We start from the raw sequence: 19952 nt of genomic DNA, 5'->3' as shown, positions 1-19952 counted from the left end.
TTCACTTGATTGTTATGATATTTCATATGTGGCTTGGTCATGGGTGGTGGATGACCCCTATTGATTTTTGAGGTCAAACGGTCAAAGGTCAATGGGTGCGAATGCAGTGACCTTTACATTTGTCTAATCTACATCTTAAGAGCCCTTTACTTGATTGTTATGATATTTCATATGTGGCTTGGTCATGGGTAGTAGATGACCTTTATTGACTTTCAGGTCAAAAGGTTGAAGGTCACCTGGTGAAATGATGGACAGAACCTTACATTTATCTGGCTAGAACATAAGTAACCATGTAGAATGTATATGTCTCCTTCACCTTTTATTTCTCTGTATATCTTTGGGTCATCTGCAAATTTCGCACATGGAGAAACAGGTATTTCAGGTAGGTCATCAATACATATGACAGTTGAACGCTTCCTTGTGGAATACCACTTTTTACATGATATGAATTAGAAATATTACTATCTGATATGTGTTTCTGCTTGTTTTTTATATTTCTTTTGTGGGTTAGTCAGTCATGTTAGATGACCCCTGTTGATTTCAGGTTAAAAGGTCAAAGGTCACCAAGTGCAAAACCTATAAATTTGTGTAGACTAAATATCTTTATAATCTTAACTTCATATTTATGATATTTCATACAAAAGTTGGTCATTGGTAGTAGATGACCACTATTGATTGATTTTCAGGTCAAAAGTTCAAATGTCACCGGGTGCAATCCAACCTATAAAATTGTTGTCAAGTGAGGGGGGAGGGGGACATACATGTTTTACAAACATTTCTTGTATATTGTTTGTGTACATAAATGAAATACTTTGTTGTGTGCTGTACACTGTGCGTAAACTTTTCACATTTTAAACTTCTTCTCATGTTCCATCAGTGGGATTAGCTGAAACTTGACTGAAATGAACCTGAGATAGCCCTGATCAAATGTTGTTATTTTTCGGGTCGATCCAAAATCCAATATGGCTGCGATGATGGCCATTTAAAAAAAAAAATCATTGTTTTTCTCAAGTTCCACTGATGTGAATGTACTGGAAATGAGTAGGAATGATAAGGAGAGGCAGCTGACATGGTGTTGTTACTTTTTGACCCTGTCAAAAAGTCACCATGGCAACCATGGGGCCATTTGTAACATGATTGTGTAATCATGATTTCAGTGCAGAACCATGCACATTTTAAACTTCTACAGTTTCACAGGAGCAATTGAGCTGAGACTTGACTGACATGATCCTAAGATGGTCCTGACCAAATGTTGCTATTTTTCCGGGTTGGTCCCCCCCGAAATCCAATATGACTGCAGGCATCATGAATAATACATTTTAAACTTCTTCTCAAGTTCCAGCAGTGGAATTGAGTTGAAACACGCTTGAAATGATGCTGAGATGGTCCTGATCAAGTGTTGTTTTTTTGGGGTTGGTCAGAAATCCAATATGGCTGCCAGACGCAGGTTCATTGGGCCTCCTGTTTCACCAATAGTCAGATGACCGTTAAGGCCCATGGGCCTCTTGTTGACATATGAAATTTGCCGATAAGTACTGAATGGATCTTCCTTTGCTTTTATTATGTGGATATATAGGTCCTGTTGGTCAATTTTGAGTTAGATCTTGGATTTTCACATTATATATTTGATATTGATATATCTCCAAAAGCTACTAAATCTCACCTAGACTTCATATTTTGATTCCCCATGCTTTAAGTGGAAGAGCTTGAATAAAGGGAAAAGTAGAGAAAACATAAGTCTTTAATAGTGTCAGTATAGGTCATTTATCTCTCTGGAATATCTTGTTTTTTCTGTTGTAGTTACAGTTGCACCTTCAAAAAATAATACATGTCGTCGTGTGTGGGATAGGAAAAATGCCTGCTACTATTGCACCAGTTTGGAGACCAACTTGGGACGTCACTTGAAAAGAAAGCACCACAGAGAAAAAATGGTGCAGAAAGCATTATCCTACAACAAAAATTCAAAGGAAAGAAAAAATGAAATGGAAAGGTTGAGACACATAGGTAATTTTTATCACAACTCAAAAGTATTGGTATCTGGCGAGGGAGAACTCTTGGTGGCAAAACGGCCTCCTAGTGGTGCCTCTGTTCGATATGAGGACTATACCCCTTGTGTTTATTGTAAGGGCTTTTACATTGCTGTGGACATATGGAAACATTGTAAAGACTGCAAATTCAAGAAAACAGGAGATTCTTTTCTGTGTGACCAGGATGACCAGAAGCCACAGAAAGCAGGACTTAAGGACAGTCGCATGTTAATGGCATCCTTAAATCAATCACATCAAAATGGAAAAGATGAATCCAGCCATGGGCAACTGTTTGGAACAATGAAAATGGATTCTATTAAGATGGTGTGTGTGAATGACGAAATAATATCAAAATTTGGCAAGAACATACTTTCTTGCAAAGGGAAAGATCATATTCCTTTTACTCGTGCCAAAATGAGGGAAATGGGAAGATTATTGGAAAAAGTGAGACAAACAGATGAAAATGACGAAACACAGTCAATGACAGTGAAGGATATGTTGCATCCAGCAAAGTTTGACATGGTTGTTAAGGGAATACATTCTTTATGCACATACACCTTGCAGGAACAAAATAATGTCCCACAGTGTGATATTCCTTCATTAGCATTAAAACTTGGTCACTCTCTAAGGAAATGTGCTTACATAAAACAAGGCTTATGTATAAGATCTGAGGATTTAAATGGCGAGAAAGCAGCAGCAGCCTTTATAAAACTAATGGACATGGAATTCACGCAGAAAGTAAGCTCCATTGCTCTTAGTACATTAAAGGAAAACAAGAAACCTTCTGTACTACCAGTAACCAGTGATGTTGTGAAGTTCTCTTCATGTATTCAAAGCAAAATAGTTTCTTTGTCGACTGAATTACAGAATGCAGAAAAGGAATCCTGTCCAGCAACTTTCCAGTCCCTTGCAAAAGCTACACTATCCCACATTATTACTTTCAATAAGAAAAGATCAGGAGAAGTTGGGAGAATGACAGTTGAAAATTACACCAACAGATCAGCTGTTGGAAATGAAGGTAACCAGGATATCTTTGAGATGTTATCTACAGTAGAACAGAAACTGAGTAAAAGGTAAGTAGAAAGAAAGTTCAATGTTTACTCTTGTGTATAACTTGTGTATATATATATATATATATATGAGAGATTAATTTCTTGCAAATGCATGTTTCTTTTTATCATTTGAAAATTTCTCAGGAGATTTTTCTAAATTATATTTTATATTAGGTCAAATAATTATTCATTTCCTAAGACTTCAGCCACTGTTACATTTTTTCAGCATCATTATAGGGCTATGGGAATACCTGAACTTGGTGAAATATTGAAGTTGTTGGTTGTGTTGAAAAAAGATTGGCATCAATCAAGGAGCATTTTTTAGTTTGCCTGCCAAAAGGGACATGCAAGTAAATTTGACATAGTGTCACCATTTGGCATCTGAATGGTCTATTTTTTTTATTTTTTGACAAGATGTATTATGGTATGGGGGGAAGGGGTGTCCTTCCACACTTTGGTTTCTGCACAATAACTTGAGTAAAATATTGTTCAATTTTGATGAAATTTGATATGCAGGTGTATTTTAGGAAGACTAATGTTGGGTTTGAACATGAGTAAGTTCAACGCATGATTAATTAGCATACTGTGCTCTGATTGGTCGATTTCCATACTTTGGTTTCTGCACAACAACTTGAGTAAATATTGTTCAATTTTGATGAAATTCGGTATGAATTGTATTGCAGGAAGACTAAGCTTAAGTTCGAACTTGAGCAGAATTGACGCATAATTAAGTAGCACACTGTGCTCTGATTGGTCAATTTCCTTACTCTGGTTTCAGCATGGTAAATTGAGTAATTGTTGTTCAATTTTATGAAATTTGGTATGCAGATGTATTTCAGGAGCACAAAGGTTAGTTTCGAATATGAATAAAATCAACGCATAGCTATAAGCACATTATGCTTTGATTGATTGATAGGGTTTGGCATGAAAACTTGATAAGTTTTGACTGACGTATAATGCACCTGTTTGCGGTGTTCTTGTTTTTCAGGGTCAACATATCATTGGATAAAAATGTATATTTTTGACAGCTGATCTTAATCTAAGTGTAAAGTCTAACATGAAATTTAGTTTAATTGCTGGTTTTTGGAGCACAACTTGACTGCCTAACTTGAAATACTATATTAAAGGCTGTCTTATTGCTGAGTGCTGTCAGTATATGAATCACGTTTCTAATATGGATGTACAGGTACTGTATCTGTTTTATGAGTGACACACATCTGACAAACTTTAGTTTGTTTTCAGTGTGTTCTATAGAAGCCGGTATCCGGTGAATCTGACCACTTATTTTGATATGGGCGCCGGCTATTTCAGAAAAAGTAAAAATAACCTCATACCTCATTTTAAGCGTGTTTACTATCTATCCATCATACACTTGAAGAAAAGCATGGTTTATTCAAGCAAAAACATAGAGTTATCCTCGACCTTCAGCACAAGTTGGAAGGTGATCCTTGTTAACAAAAGCCTATATCCAAACATTGTGACGATAGAATGTGAGCAAGCGCTTGTCTGACGTAGAATCATAAAAAAATGAAGCAGTCAATACAAGACTATTTTGACCAGGGGCTAAAGTGGCCAAAAGGTACACATGTTGAAATAATCGGATCATGATTTTTCATATATTTTTGTCTTGTAACATCTAGGCAAGTACAATGAGTTAATAAGCATCTTAATTAATCCCAATCTCAGGCGATCAACACGCCGTCATCTCATGTCGTTACTGACACTCGCTGTACTGAACTGTAGGCCTAGCTTGCGATGAAATAACTCAGTACTTATAACACTTCAATAATGAAGATCTATTTAATCATGAATAAAAAGCAAATCCAAATGTATTTAAAATCATTCCTAAGAGACATGCTGCCGACAAAAGAAATAACATGCAGGAATTAAAATCTAGTTTCCATCATGGTACGGTATGGGCTAATACAATAAAAGGTTCACAGATATTTGTTTTTATTCTTGCGTTTTTTTCACCTTGGTTCTTGAGTGTGAAGATAATCAATATTGTTCCTAAATTTGTATTAACTTTTTTCCCGACCCCTCCTGTACTGTCCTCCCACGGGCCTGCAGCCCAAACCACCTACTTCTGTATTATCACCAGCTACTCAAAAATATCTTGAACACACTGTGTTTTACATTCATTACCACACTAATAAGGCACATATTACTTCTGGATTATCACCAGCTACTCAAAAATGTCTTGAACACACTGTGTTTTAGATCCATTACCACACTAATATGGCACATATTATCAATGTGACTTTCCAGACTATATATACATTATTGATATAAAGAGAGATCAAGGTGGTGGTAAGTCCCATGTTCAAACAATAATGTTATTTTTCATTGTTTATTTGAAGGTTGGATATGATGAGCATAAGGGGGAAACGTGGCAGACAGGTTCCAGTCATATTAACTGGTGACATGACAAAAGCATTGGAATTGTTGGTTGATCCAGATATAAGGGTGAAAGCTGGCATTGTACCAGAGAACAGATATTGTTTCCCTATGTCTAGAGGCAGCATTTTCAACATAAGGGGTTGTGATGCTCTAGCAGATACAGTCAAGGAAGCAGGATTGAAGAATCCAGGAAGTTTTCGAAGTACAAATCTCAGAAAATACATAGCTACGGTGTCACAGGTATGTATGCTCCATATGATATTTTCCAGAGAGCAAATGGAGAGAAAGTTTCTTTGTTTCTGTCAAATAACATAATTCATATACCTGTATCAGATTTAAATCAAATTTGGTACATTTCTTTCTGTCAACAAGATCTTAGATGAGTTGCCATTGATTGTTTATCCCTTATGAGCAGAATATCATCTGTATCCCAGAAAACCTTACAGGCCATAACCTTCCCAGCTGATGGGACAGTCTTTGCCTTCTTTGGCGTGGGTGATAATGATCGAGCCAGGGTGCTTCCATTGTTTCAAATGTTGTTAAGCCTCTGGGGTAAAATGATGGACTCATGTTTCATCCATAATGACAAATCTCTGAAGAAAGTTTGCAAGATCTTCCTCAAAAGGTTAAGATTATCATGCGATAATATGTACTTGGTGTGCTTCTGGTCAACTCTCAGAACTCTTGGCACCCAATGGGCCAAAAGCTTTCTTATTTCAAGATCCTCTGTCAGAGTGGGATGTGCTCTTTCCTGTGAAATGCCAACTGTACTGGGTATATATCTTCCTGTAACTTGTCTGTCAGTCATAAAAATAACATAGAATTTATTGACCAATCTCGGGCTTCATTCTCAAGGCTGTCTGCCGCACTTAAATTCCACCACCCACCATTTTCCAAAGTGTTGCTACCATATCCTTAATATCCATATCCTAAGGTTTTAAACCTTTTTATGCATATAATGGATCACTGCTCTTTCTCCGATTTTGTCCGTTTTGGAAAAGCAAATTGTTTAATTTACAGTGCTACCTCCTCAATATAAACTGACCAAATGAGATCAATCCTTGGGTACACGGCCTTATGAAGTCAGAGAATAGTTGGACTTTAAAAGAACATCCCTGCCTACCTCTTTCTATTTGAGGCTCACAGCATATCAATCAGCCCTCTTACCTTTATAGTGGAGCAGATAAGCTCTCATGTCCTAACAATTGTGCAAATTATGACTAAAGCATGAAATTTCTAACAGTGTTAGTAGATACCATAAGGTGGTCTGTCCGTCCATCCGTAAACAATTGTTGTTACCGCTATTTCTAGGAAGGTACTGGATGGATCTTTCTCAAATTTCATATGCAGTTTTCCCTTGGTCCCTAGTTGTGCATTGTACCTTTTTTTAACTGATTTGAATTCAAGATGGCCGACAGGCAGCCATCTTTGATTTTGGAAGTAAAAGTTTGTTACCACTATTTCTGGGAAAGTACTGGATGGATCTTTTTCAAATTTCATATGCAGGTTCCCCTTGGTCCCTAGTTGTGCATTGTACCTTTTTTGGTCTGATTCAAATTCAAGATGGCCGACAGGCAGGTATCTTTGAGTTTAAAAGTAAAAGTTTGTTACCCCTATTTCTGGGAAAGTACTGGATGGATCTTTCTCAAATTCTATATGCAGTTTCCCCTTGGTCCCTTGTTGTGCATTGTACCTTTTTTGGCAAATTCGAATTCAAGATGGCTGACAGACGGCCATCTTGAATTTTGGAAGTAAAAGTTTGTTACCGCTATTTCTTGGAAAGTACTGGATGGATCTTTCTCAAATTTTATATGCAGGTTCCCCTTTGTCCCTAATTGTGCATTTTACCTTTTTGGACTGATCCAAAATCAAGATGGCTGACAGGCAGCCATCTTGGATTTTGAGAGTAAAAGTTTGTTACCGCTATTTCTGAGGAAGTACTGGATTGGATGGATCTTTCTGATATTTCATAGGTATTGGTTTCCCTTGGTCCCTAGTTGTGCATTGTACTTTTTTTGGACTGATTTGAAATCAAGGCAGCCCACAGGCAGCCATCTTGGATGTCGACAGTAATACAGCACAAGCATATTTTCTTCGATATTCTATCATATTGATTCAAGACCATGTCCATTATTCACCTGTAGCTGACTGCTATCTTATAATACTTTGGGATCTTTTTCAAATGATATTTGCTAATAGGTGCTTAAAAAAATATCTTGTGCCATCATTGAGTACATTCAATGAAGACCAGTTCATGAACATTTACAAAACCTGTAACAAAAAAAAAAATAAACAAATCTTCAAGAACTGAAAACAGATCCTCAGATGGTGGGCGCCAAGATCCCACTGGGATCTCTTGTTCTAGTTAACATAAATAAAGAATACAAAATATTCAAATTAGCAAATTGCTCTCCATACCTTTATAGCGAATTCCACGCTGAATCCAATGGTGCAATCTGTTTTGTTCCCACTCTTTAAACAAAAAAACCAAAGTTTAAAAAATCATAACTTTTGTGGTGGCTGGTACTAACACAATTTTTATTCTGGACATAAAATGAAATCAATGACCTCAGAAAACAAATGTAATGAAATATACATTTAGGTTATTGTGGTGTTCAGAACAGCCTGCATGACATCGTACTGTAAGATAATATGTACAAATTTAATTTTCAATGTGCATGGCACAAAAGCTATATATAAACTTAAAGTACGGTGATGGTAGTGACCTCAGACACATGTATAGTACACACTTAACTAATCGTCTCCCGAACATGCACATAATGCAATGCACTTGAGTGCAGCCTTGGTGCACTTGCAGCGGCCAGTCCTTTCTTGCAGCCGCAGTGGATCAGTTCGTGGCAAGATTTTGATGCCTCTGGAAGTGTCGTCCAAAGAGGCTGCCACCTCATTTTTCCAACCCCAGTCAGATGGGCTTGGTAACTCAGGATTCAGGACCAGAGTTTGGTTCCAGCAGTTGCCCTGGAGAGATGCAAGCTTGATGTGCTGGTAGAGTGCTGCCTGCGTTGGGGGAATGTTTTCTAGAGCCCTAGACTTGTGTGCGAAGAGCTCTTTCCTAGCATCGTTGACTTTCATGATGTCACTGGTGCGGTCATACATCAGCACTATGAAGCACTCCAGCAGTGACATTGACTCATCACTGACATCACTTGGCATGTGTAAGAGTTTCTCAAAGGCATCAGTCACCTCAGGGAACACTTTCCAAACCTTCCAGGCATTCTTCTTCCCTCTGCCAGCGAATGAAGAACAGTGTCGCACCCTGTGAGGGCATGGAAGATGGGGAGAGTAGCACATTGTCTTGGGTTCATGGAGGCAGCCAGTTCGTGAACAGCTATGTACCAGAAGCTGGATCCAGTACCAAGAGCTATCCACAGCTCATCAGGATTGATGTTGTTGAAAGAAGCCACAGCCAGTACCACAACATCAGTATCCACAGTGCGTATGGCCACCTTCCTCATTCCCTTCTGCACAGCATCTGCCACATGTAGCAGCATGCGAGTGTCCGCCTCCTTGTGTAAACATGGTGCAAGGCTGGTCAAGTCGGACTCGGCAGGAGAGCATAGGACTTCAGTTCCACATGTTGCATACGTTTCCTTGACATCAGCTATTGGAAGACGAATGACCTCTCATGACAGGAAACCAAAGAGCTCAGTCTTGTTTTGATCAACACGAAGGAAGGCCTTCCAGTTCTTAGGCATGATGGTAGAGGGAGCCACTCTTTTCCTGACGCCCTTGCCCCTCTTCTATCTGGTCGTGCATTTCAGGCTGTCGGGTAGATATACATCCATGATGAGGTCCAGTCTGTGGACCTTTCCTAGTTGAGTGGAGATGTAAGGTGCAAAGACTATGTTCACATACTCTTGAAAGGTCTTGGGCCCTACAGGATTGAGCATTTGAACAATAGCTGCTCCGCCAAGGATTGTGGCATCAACCCCAGGTGCGCTTGTGATTTCTGGTTGGTCTGGTTTCAGGCAGTGTAGTAGATCTGCTTTATCTGCAAGGCGCATTTTTCCTCCTGTTGATAATGCAGGTGGGGCTGCCTGGTTCTCATGGCCGAAGAACTGGTCAAGATCGCCATCACGTGATTGACATGCAATATACAGCTTCGTGCATAGTTCCAGTCTTTCTTCAACAAACTTTGTGTATTGCTCCTCACCAAGCGACTCAATCTTCCTCACAGTTTCTGCCACTGGGGTTTCCATGATGTCTCTCGTGTCAAGGATCAGTAGATCTTGAGTGTTCTCTAGGAAGGAATTCCCCATATCTTGAAACACTGCTATAAGTGCTCTGACATCCTTCATATAGGCTGCTTGCACTCCAGGTTTCTGGTCATGATGAAGATGCCCAGTGTCTTGAGCACCGCTATGTCCTGATACCGCCAGATCTTCAAACTCTGTCATGATCCTGGCTATTTCTGGCCCTGCCACCATCCAGCGTCTGAGTGCCCCAGGGTTTCCTGTCAGTCCAATAGCTCCACCAGACCCTTTGACCAACGTATTGTTCTGCTCATGACATTGGTCAATTGCCATGGCAGAGAACTTGTTGCTGGTCTTGTGTACCACAAACTTCCCAGACTTGAATTCTGTCAGGACATCTGGGTGTTTGTCAATGAGGTTCACCATATCATGGATGTGTACAGAAAGCCACCTGGAATAGTTAGTGTGATCTAAGGTGAACATCCAGGGGATGATCTGTGTCAGGGATTGTACATAGAGCTCAAAGTTCCCTTCACGAAGTGATTGGATGTATACCAGCAAGAGAACCTCCAGTGACAGGGTCTTGAGCCAGTAGTCAAAGTGCACGCTGGCCTTTGCTCGCTGTGTGCACCAATCCTCAAAGACCTCATCATCTGGCTAAGTGGTGTTGCCATCATCTGGTGTGCAGTTTTTACTATATGCCTGCTGGAGTAGTGTGTAGAGGGCTGCAGCTGTGACTTGGTGTACATGGCGGGTCTTGGTAACATGGCTGGCTCGAATGAAGGAATCTGCTGTCCCAGACCTGGCAATGTCGGCCTGTACCAGGGCGTTCGTCCAACTGCTGTCCTCCAGCCAAAAAATTGTTAGTATCAGCCACCACAAAAGTTATGATTTTTTAAACTTTGAGTCATGAGTCAGATTTGACCTCTGTGGACCGTGAGAGGTCATTACCTCCCGATCTTAAAATGAACCTTATGGGATGTACTAACACTAGTAAAAAATGCATGCTTTAGTCATAATTTGCACAATTGTTATGGTTATCCGCTGTACTATTAGTAGAACAGTGATATCATTTACTTACAAAACAAAATTTAAATGGTGTAATATTCAACTGTTTTGTGATAAAAACACTTCATAAGATTAATCATTTGTATATTACAGGTTCTCAACATGAAAGAACATGAAATTGAGTGGCTTGCAGCACATTTGGGCCACGACATAAAAGTGCATAGATCTTATTATAGGCTGCAGGAGCAGCACTTAGAACTTGCAAAAATATCCAAACTTCTCTTTGCAGTAGATCAGGGGAAAGCTCATTTATTCAGTGGAAAGAAGCTAGATGATGTACAAATTGATGGTGAGTCTTTTAATATTTACAAAAGGGACTGGCACTTAACATTTATTTATTTTTTTTTTTCAATCCAATAGAAATCAGTCTGTCCATCCAAGCTGTCTGTCTTGAACTGTCTGGTGCGTGGCTGCTAAATTAACTTCAGCATTTATTGGACAGTTTACATGAGATGTGTGGTGAAGATAGTCAGTTGACAAAAGTTCATTCTAAGTGGAAAAAAAATTAAAAGTCAAGATCAGTAGGTCAGAAAATCAAAGTTTTCTATCTTTTCATTGATAAACATTTTATTATAACATAAAGGTCAAGGTTATGTTGTCAACAAAGTTATTATGCCCAACAGGATGAACACTCTTGCATAAAACAAAGCTCTCAAATGGTGACGCCAAGATCTCTTTGGGATGTTGTAAAGGTAGAAAGTTAATTGACCAAAGTTAAAGGTCCTAGTGTTTGACAAGTCATGCAAATCTGAACTCTGAATGTCAATCTGCTTATAATATAATAACATCGATTTGACTCCATCTATAGATGGGATAGTATTTTTGCATTTGCAGGTATAAATATATTTTTTTACCAGTAGAATGCAAATTGAGGATCATTATTACAGCCTAAAAGGACAAAAGGACAAGTCATATGAAATACTGCATTTAGATTAGACTCAAAGCCGTTTTTTAAGGATTCCCATAGGAAGCGAGAAAAGGGGTATTCCCAGAAAAGATGTTTAAGTGTTTCTCTATTAGCCAAACAGAAAGTACAAAGCCCACTTTCCATGATTTTCATGATCAGAAGTCTAGAATTTGTATATAAAATTCTATGAAGTAGCTTAAACTGAAAGGTCTGTAGATTTGTATCGTCAGTTAAAAAAAACGGTGCCTTGTATATAGACTTCCAGTCGTCTCTATTATATGAAAATTTCTTCGTTTGTTTATATCTTTATTTTATATCAACATAAATTAAACACTTTTAAATGTTCAAACATATTTGACCCCTATGACCTTGAATGTGGGTCAAGGTTATTCATATTTGCAAGACTTACAAAGCAACATATGTTGATCATCTGTTTTAAATATTAGAGCTTTAAACCCTGTGGAAATTGTTTAACACTGGTACCATATATTGTACATTTCAACTTTGACCCCTTACGGAAACCGGAGGTTGACATTTTTCCTGATAACAATACATGAGAAAAGTTCTTCGTTTGGTAATCTCTGCAACATAAGCAAAGATGAATATTGTATCTTATATCGTTAATGAGTTATAGCAATTAAGCTAAAAACAGATATAACTTCATGGTGGCCATCTTAAATTTTAGATCAAGTCAAAACTTTACCTAAACTGTTGTGTGTACTTGGGGCTAACATAATTAGATATTTTAAGTTAAATTAGTCTGCAAAAACAACCTTTTTAGCATTGTCAGCATTTTATTTTTAAATCAAAGGGCAATTTTAAATGGCATACAGCCATAACGGTAAGTCTTAGAGAAAAACTAAAAATGCCAAATCCATCAGGATGTCATTATCTATCATCTACAGAAAAACCTTTTAGAAAATGTTGAAAAATGAAAAAGTTTTAAAATTTGTAAACCTTGACTCCATAGCGAGCTTTTTTTATTAGTAATTTTTTTTGTATTAATGTATATTAGAAATAAAATAGCCCCAGATATTATCTATAATCATACATTATTATATATATTATCTATAATGATATCATAGTTTAAACACTGTATCTTTAACCATTATTGGTTTATAACCGTTTTAATGAAATGACCTTTGACCTCAGATCGGCCATACTATTAGATATTATCGTCAGATATTATCTGATATATGATTGGCCATATTTGATTTATTGACCTACTTAAAAGAAGTTACTTGGAACATCTTCAGATATTACCCTACGATAGGATTTATATATTATATACTTATTCTTTACCTTTTAAAAGATATACACTCCACAAAAGTTCGGAAGAAGAAAAAGAATAAAAATAAGAAGAATAATAAGAAACATAACAAAAACCAGTTGGTGAAAAGCCCTAATTTCATTGTCCTCACCCTACAGGCGCCTGAGGGGAAGGTCCAAAAGGGGGAAAATTGACAGAAATTTCAAAAATTCTTACATGATAAAATAAAGTACTTCTCATGCATGGAAAAGTTCTAAGGTTCTTTACCAAAATTGTAAATTTCATGGCCCCAGAGTCTCACATTTCCCCCTGGGGATGGGATAAAGTTTACTATAACTTATATAGAAAAATGATAAATTTGCTCATAATTTGTTAAATTTCCATAGAAAATCATTCCGTCTGTTCTTCAACAATTTCTTCAGCGACTTCTTTTCTACTGAATCGAATTTGATCAAATTTGGCTGGAAGCATCCTTGGCTGGTGGGGATTCAGAATTGTACAAATGAATTTGCTGAGGGGCAGGGCCCAAAAGGGGTAATTTGGCCACATTAATTTAAGTGTCTTCTTCTCTGGAACTAAAAGAAGGCTATCAATCATATTTGGCTTGAAGCAACCTCAAGTGGTTGGGATACAAAAATGTACAAATTGTCAAGCTGACCCTTAGTGGGGGATGGGCAAGGGGTGGGGCTCAAAAGATGTAATTTGGCCATAGATTGCTTAAAGCATCTTTTTCTCAGAAACTAAAAGAAGGTGATGATCTTATAAATTTAGTTGGAAGCATCCTTATGTGTTTTGGATTGGAAATTCTTTAAATGAGGGGTTGACCACAGAGGGGGTATGGGGCAACACATGTATATATGTTGGTCATAAAGATCAAGGTGAGCAATACAGGCCCTCTGGGCATCTTGTTTATAATTATTAGCATTGGATATTAGTTTGACGAAATATCCAAATTTTCCCTGAATGTCCCCCAGAGGGACCTGATGGGAGAAGCTAAAAAAAATTTTATTATTTTTCACATAAATGGATTAATGAATCAAAACTATGTGATTTCAAGTATATAAAGTATATAAAAAAATATTTATGATTTTCAGCATTCAACATTGCAATTTAGTACAAGATCTTGAGAAACTTTTACATCGTATTGATGATGTTTCATGTATGAGTTGGACATTGTTAGTTTCATTTCAAATTGAAAGGTCAAAGGTCTCCTGGTGCAATTCATTATCCTATAAACTTGGTGTCCAAGTACAGATAAGCGAGTAAGGAGGAGGGGGTATATATGTTTTACATTTCTTGGTGGTGTCCAATAGTGAAAATTTAAGTTCTTAAAAATCTTTCTTCTGTACATGCATATATTTTCTGAGCTCCGTCTGAAGCAATTTTTATAAATAGTGAATCTGACTTCTATTGGACCACAAGGGAGGGGTCTAATAGGGAAATTATGTTAGAAATTATTAGTCATATTTGAATTCTTTGTTAAATGGCTGAATAGCTGAATTATAGCTATGCTATAGTGATGAAAGTCCTTATTGCCTCTTTACATAATTACAAAGTAAAAGAATAAACTTTTTGTTAAAGAAATGGAAGTCTTGAATGAGTCGGTTGACGGTGACACAGATGACGATGATGATGATGATGATGATGATGATGATGGTTATGATGATGATGAGCCAGGTAGGTTATTCCCAAATTTTAAAATGTGTTCAGTGTTTCTTTGAAAAGAGAAAGTGCTTTTTTTATACTCTGCTGTGTATGTATATTATAAGAATAGAGACTATTTATATTTACTCTCTCTATCCAAACTGAAATATTGGCCACTCCATGGATGCATCCACACTTTGGTTTCTGCACAATAACTAGAGTAAACCTGGTATTTCCATACATAACCTTAGTAAATATTGTTAAATTTTGAGTCTGATCCAAAAAAGAGAATGTCTGGCACATTTATTTTTGTTTAGACTTTTCCCCACAGAAAACTACAGTGGAATACCACTGGAGTACCACTGAAAACAACTGGTATTCCAAATACCAGTAGTATGCCAGTGGTATTTATGGAGTCCGTGGTATTCCATTGGAATGCTAATTGTATTCCTCTGGTATTCCACTTAAATACCAATGGAATACTGGCAGATTTTACCCCTGGCATGCCAATGGCATTCCAGTGGAATACCACTTGAATACCAGTACTTTTTTCACTAGGGGTGACATTTTCTTCTCCGGAAATTCTAGATTGATCACCTTTAGATTACTTAAATAGTTTCACCTTCTATCAAAATGTTTTTGAAGAGGAGAAAAAGATGACAAAAGCTCTGAGTGAGATGAAAGATACAGATCCAATAAACTTTTACCTTGATTGGATTTATGGTTGAAGAAGCCCTGCATATCAGTGGTATCCCCCTGGGACCTAGACAATGAACTTTATCTTATCTATACATATACATACACTATAATGGATGTTGGTTCTTTGGGATTTTCCTCCACCTTTATTTAAAGATCCAATAAAGATCAGTCTGAGATCTCTTATCTACTAAATTATACTAGAATTGGATGAAATCTCACCATACTGTCATTGGTATTTTCTTGTAACATATTTTACATGTTCCATTAATATAATCAAAATGTAAAACTTGCAGATAGGAAATGGCAGACCTTGATTTGAATAACATTCCTTGTTTCAGTTCGACTGATGCTTTAACTCTTTTATTTCAATTTAGGACTTTTTAGGTCATCTGACCCGTGGGCTGTCTGTAAACTTTTTTCTTCGAATAACTTCTGCTCAATAACTGTAAGGCACTGGGTACTCATATTTGGCCTGTAGCATACTGGAATGAAGTAATGAAAAATGAAAGACCTTGACCCAGTTTCAAGGTCACAGAGGTCAAAAGTCTTAAAATCTTAAAGATACTTTTTCTGACTATCCAGAAAGCCAAAGGTAATTATATTGCCTATAGCTTGCATGGATAAATGTCTACCAAGTTTGTTGAAATAAATGACATGTCAACCCACTTTCAAGGTCACAGGAGTCAAATGTGCATGAAACCTTTAAGAAGCTTCTTCTGAATAACCAGAAGGCCAAGGTCAATGATATTTAGCCTGTAGCATGCTTGGATGAGATTGATCAAGTTTGTTGAAATGAATGACTTTGACCCACTTTCAAGCTTGCAGGGGTCAGATGTGTTTAAAAAACTTCAAGAAACTTCTACTCAATAACCAGAAGGCCAAGGGTAATGATGTTTGGCCTATAGCATGCTGGGATGAATGTCTACTATGTTTGTTCATGAAGCGCGCTTACATGTTGGATTTACCTTTGTCCAGTTGGCATTCATACTGCCCATGAATGTCATTCAATGCTTAAATAAAATGCTTGTCTTCCATGTTTGTTCAAATGACCTTGGTGCACTTACCAGCTGATGGAGTCAAATGTATTAAATCATGGCGACTGTGTGGCCTTGATTCTTAATCAAGGTGAAATTAGATCAAAATCTTAAAAACTTTTTTATGTCAGTTGACAGTTGAGACCCATGGGCCTCTTGTTCGAGATATGTTTACATAACTTATACACAATAATCTAAATACTAAATGTGGGCCACCAGAGTTTCTTTCAAATAAATTATGTTTTTTATCACCAGAACTATCAGAAAAACATGATTGTTTAGCCAGTCAGCTAGAAAACAAAGGTAAGGATCATTTTTACGAAGTCTCATGATGACCTATTGCAATTGTTTTTTGTCTGGCGTCATTTGTAGTGTGCTATACATTGTCCGTCAGTAAACTTGTTACATTTTTTCTTGCTTCTTCTGGAAAATGCCAACTGATTTTAATGCAATTTTGCATAATTATTCTGTGGTCAAAGGTGAACTAAAAGTGTGCAATTCTTATCCACTTAATATTTTTTGTTTTTGAGCAAATGCAAGTAGTTTCAACAACTTAATAAACTGGACACTGCAAGTGTAAATTTTCACTGAATGAAATGGTGTTTATTATTTTTATGCTCCCCGAAGGGAGAGCATTTAGTTGCCGCTTTGTCTGTCCTTCATAATTTTGTCTGGATCATAACATGAAAACTATAAGAGATATCAACATGAAGCTTCAAAGGTAGATAGAACTCAATGAGGAAGTGCACTTTCTGCTGCAAAACATTTGAGTTTTAGCCCTTTCTTATTTTTTATACTTGAATTTTTTCCAGACCATAACACAAAAACTACAAGAACCATAACTCTCTGTTGCATAATGTAGGAGTGATGGCCTTTCTTAATTTTCAAATTATATATTTTAAAAGAAATAATTATTTACATGTTTACATGTTTGACGGATGTTCTTTTTTTTTTTATAAAACAAGAGAATCGGTAGAACAGATTGGATGCTTCCTAAAGAAGCACTAGTTACGAAAGGGCTCATTTCATTTGTTACATTACTTTTAATAAGAATATTTTGTAATGTTCCTTGATAGTGCAAGCAAAAAATTAAGAGAATGTAGTTTTTAGGTAATGGATTGTAGTTGTTTTAGATGTATTTTTTCTGTTAGCCTTACTAATTGAATGACAATTTATTGAAACAGTTACATAGCGTGTTTTTTTTTCTAATGACATAATTTTTCATATATATAATAATGTAATAACCATTTTCAATAATTAGTTCTACATGATGGACACCATTTTTAACTCTAGTGTAACATTTATGTCCTTTCATCATCAGATACACTGAAAGGTCAAGCACTGAGTTCTTCCAGTGGTGCTGCCGTTCAGCCAAAGAGAAAAGGTCAGTGTTTAATAATCAAAATGGAATATTTAGGGAAAATTTTTTTGAATGATTAGATTTTCAAGGATCTTGTTAAATACATTATAAATCCTGAGTGTTTCGAGTGCAACTGTATCTAGAGTTCTGAATGAAATAATCCATGTACAGGACAAATTTAACATGGGGCAAATATGTTTTGTGTTGCTTAAGGGCGAAAATAACCAGGGGCAATAATTTCCCGGTATACAGTAATTTAAATCGAATTCCTCTTAGTCTCTAGTTATACACTGTTGGATTGTTTCTGTTATATGCCCATTTTCAATTTTCTTAGTCATATCTTGTTATTGCTATATCTTGTAAGGTACTTCTCATGTTTGTTTGCTGATGCATTGTAATAACGAAAGTAAAGTGATAAAGATCATACAATAGTTGACACCATCATGCAAGATCCATTTTGATGTGCTGAATTGTTGTTGATAAATAGATTTCCTTAATCATGGATCCAATTTTATTGTCATTTTTTGTCTCGCCTTCGATGATAGTCAAGGAAGGCGAGACTAAGGTGTTACTTTTCCCACAGCGGCAACTGCGTCAACATTTGCTTTTAAGTCCTTTTTTCAAAGCCTTATTATTATCCAATTTGATTCAAACTTGGTCACATCACTCATACAACTTTACTGAACACCTGCCCCCAACATAAATGAAATTGATAGACAAGTTTAGGTATTTTGGTGTAAAAACATGTGAATTTTGAGAATTTGCCTTTTAGTCCACTTTTCACAGCCTCATTATTATCCGATTTAATTCAAATTTGGACACATTACTCGTACAACTGTACTGAACGCCTACCTAAAACAATAAGGAAATTGATAGACAAGTTTAGGTATTTTGGTGTAAAAACATGTGAATTTTGAGAATTTGTGTTCAACTCCACTTTTTACGGTGTTATTGATATCTGCATTAAATCTCAAACACATTACTGATACCATCGTACTATGCACCTACCCTCAATTTACAGGAAATTGTTTTACAGGTTCAGATGTTTTGGGTGAAAACATGCAAATTTTGAGAATTGGTGTTAAATTCAACTATAACAGTGTTATTAATGTCCGATTGAAATCAAACTTGGACACATTACTGATACAATCATACTGAATACCTAATCTGTGTGTATTTGTTGTACTTAGCTATTATATTTTATATGGACTTGGATGTTACCGACAAAGTGTGAAAGGCGTGACATATAATTATGCGTAATTCTTGTTTTACCACAGGAAAAAGGTGCACACACAGGCAATGGTCTGGACCAGAAAAAAAGTTTGTAATGGAGAATTTCCATAACTCCATTATCAGTGGATCAATGATTGGTGTTGGCAGGAAGGAATGTGAAGCTGCTTTGGCCAAAGCTGGACCATTGCTGTCAACAAGAACATGGGTGCAGATCAAATCATGTGTAAAAAACATAATTGACAGGAATAGGAGGGAGGAATTAAAGAGATGTAGAAGAAAAGACAATAAATAGTGATATACCATTGAATGCATATTATACATCATGAGACACTGTTTAGCTGAAACCTTACATGAAGAATATTGGCATTGGTATATTGCAAGAATATGTGGAAGTGTGTTTTAAATCAGTCAAAGTTTAGTTTCTATTGAATTAGGTGACTCCTGCACAGGGCTAAATACGTGATGATGACTGATTTGTTTATCTTCAGATGCTGAAGTAGTTTTAACTCACAAAGTTATTTTAGCCACATGGAAAGGATACCAAAAAGGCTTGGAACACAATGTTGAGATGTTCAACTCTTCTGGTCAGAAGATTCCTGTCTTATTTTTTTTCTTTGTTGTTAGTTCAGTCCTTTTTGCCTATCTAATGACAATTTTTTTTATTGTTTTACATGCATATGCTAAGGTTATCACCTGCTGCTTACATATGACCTGAGTTACCCTGGAAGTAGCATAGAGTTTGGCATTTGATTTGAAAATAATTAAATTGAAATTATACTTTTAATTATGATGAACACGGAATGAAGGCTCCCAAGGGGATCATTGTTACTGAAAGTCAAAACATTTGTCCTTTACATGTGTACAATTTAGATGAACATTTTTTACGCCCCCCAAGATTGAATATCAAGGGAATATTGTTTTTGGTCAGTCTGTCTGCAGTAAATGATATTAAATCTTACTTCTTGTAAAGGAATTACAGGATTTTTTGTCCAGATTTGGTCTGAATCATCCTCTGATAAAAGGAGCCAGAGGGGCAGGGCTATT

At 36.7% G+C, this 19952-nt stretch overlaps 2 protein-coding genes across 2 annotated transcripts in view; both read left to right on the top strand.

Moving 5' to 3' along the window:
- Positions 1-19200, top strand: part of LOC132560772 (uncharacterized) — a 71402-nt gene extending 52202 nt beyond the window's left edge. Inside the window, exons 3-4 of the mRNA XM_060225448.1 lie at positions 17637-17699; positions 18953-19200. Coding sequence (XP_060081431.1) covers positions 17637-17699; positions 18953-19200 — 311 coding nt within the window. The remainder of the gene's footprint in view (positions 1-17636; positions 17700-18952) is intronic.
- On the top strand, positions 1929-15310 carry LOC132560770 (uncharacterized). Its single transcript, XM_060225446.1, has 4 exons — positions 1929-3100; positions 5440-5719; positions 10855-11050; positions 15228-15310. Exons 1-4 carry the CDS (start codon positions 1929-1931, stop codon positions 15308-15310), a joined length of 1731 nt encoding a protein of 576 aa, XP_060081429.1.
- Positions 19201-19952: the final 752 nt, after the last annotated feature.

Source organism: Ylistrum balloti, unplaced genomic scaffold (assembly GCF_031769215.1).
Source record: "Ylistrum balloti isolate Yb309-2 unplaced genomic scaffold, AGI_CSIRO_Ybal_v1 Utg371112, whole genome shotgun sequence".
Lineage (NCBI taxonomy): Eukaryota > Metazoa > Mollusca > Bivalvia > Pectinida > Pectinidae > Ylistrum > Ylistrum balloti.
The sequence above is the reverse complement of the archived record's forward strand: the minus strand, read 5'-3'. Positions and strand labels throughout refer to the sequence as shown.

Bases quoted from the DNA above. Each gene is read 5' to 3' on its own strand.
- LOC132560770 (XM_060225446.1), top strand. From the start codon at position 1,929: ATGGTGCAGAAAGCATTATCCTACAACAAAAATTCAAAGGAAAGAAAA. The intron at 3,101-5,439 runs GTAAGTAGAAAG...GTTTATTTGAAG, and splicing joins GAACAGAAACTGAGTAAAAG to GTTGGATATGATGAGCATAA. The intron at 5,720-10,854 runs GTATGTATGCTC...TGTATATTACAG, and splicing joins ACATAGCTACGGTGTCACAG to GTTCTCAACATGAAAGAACA.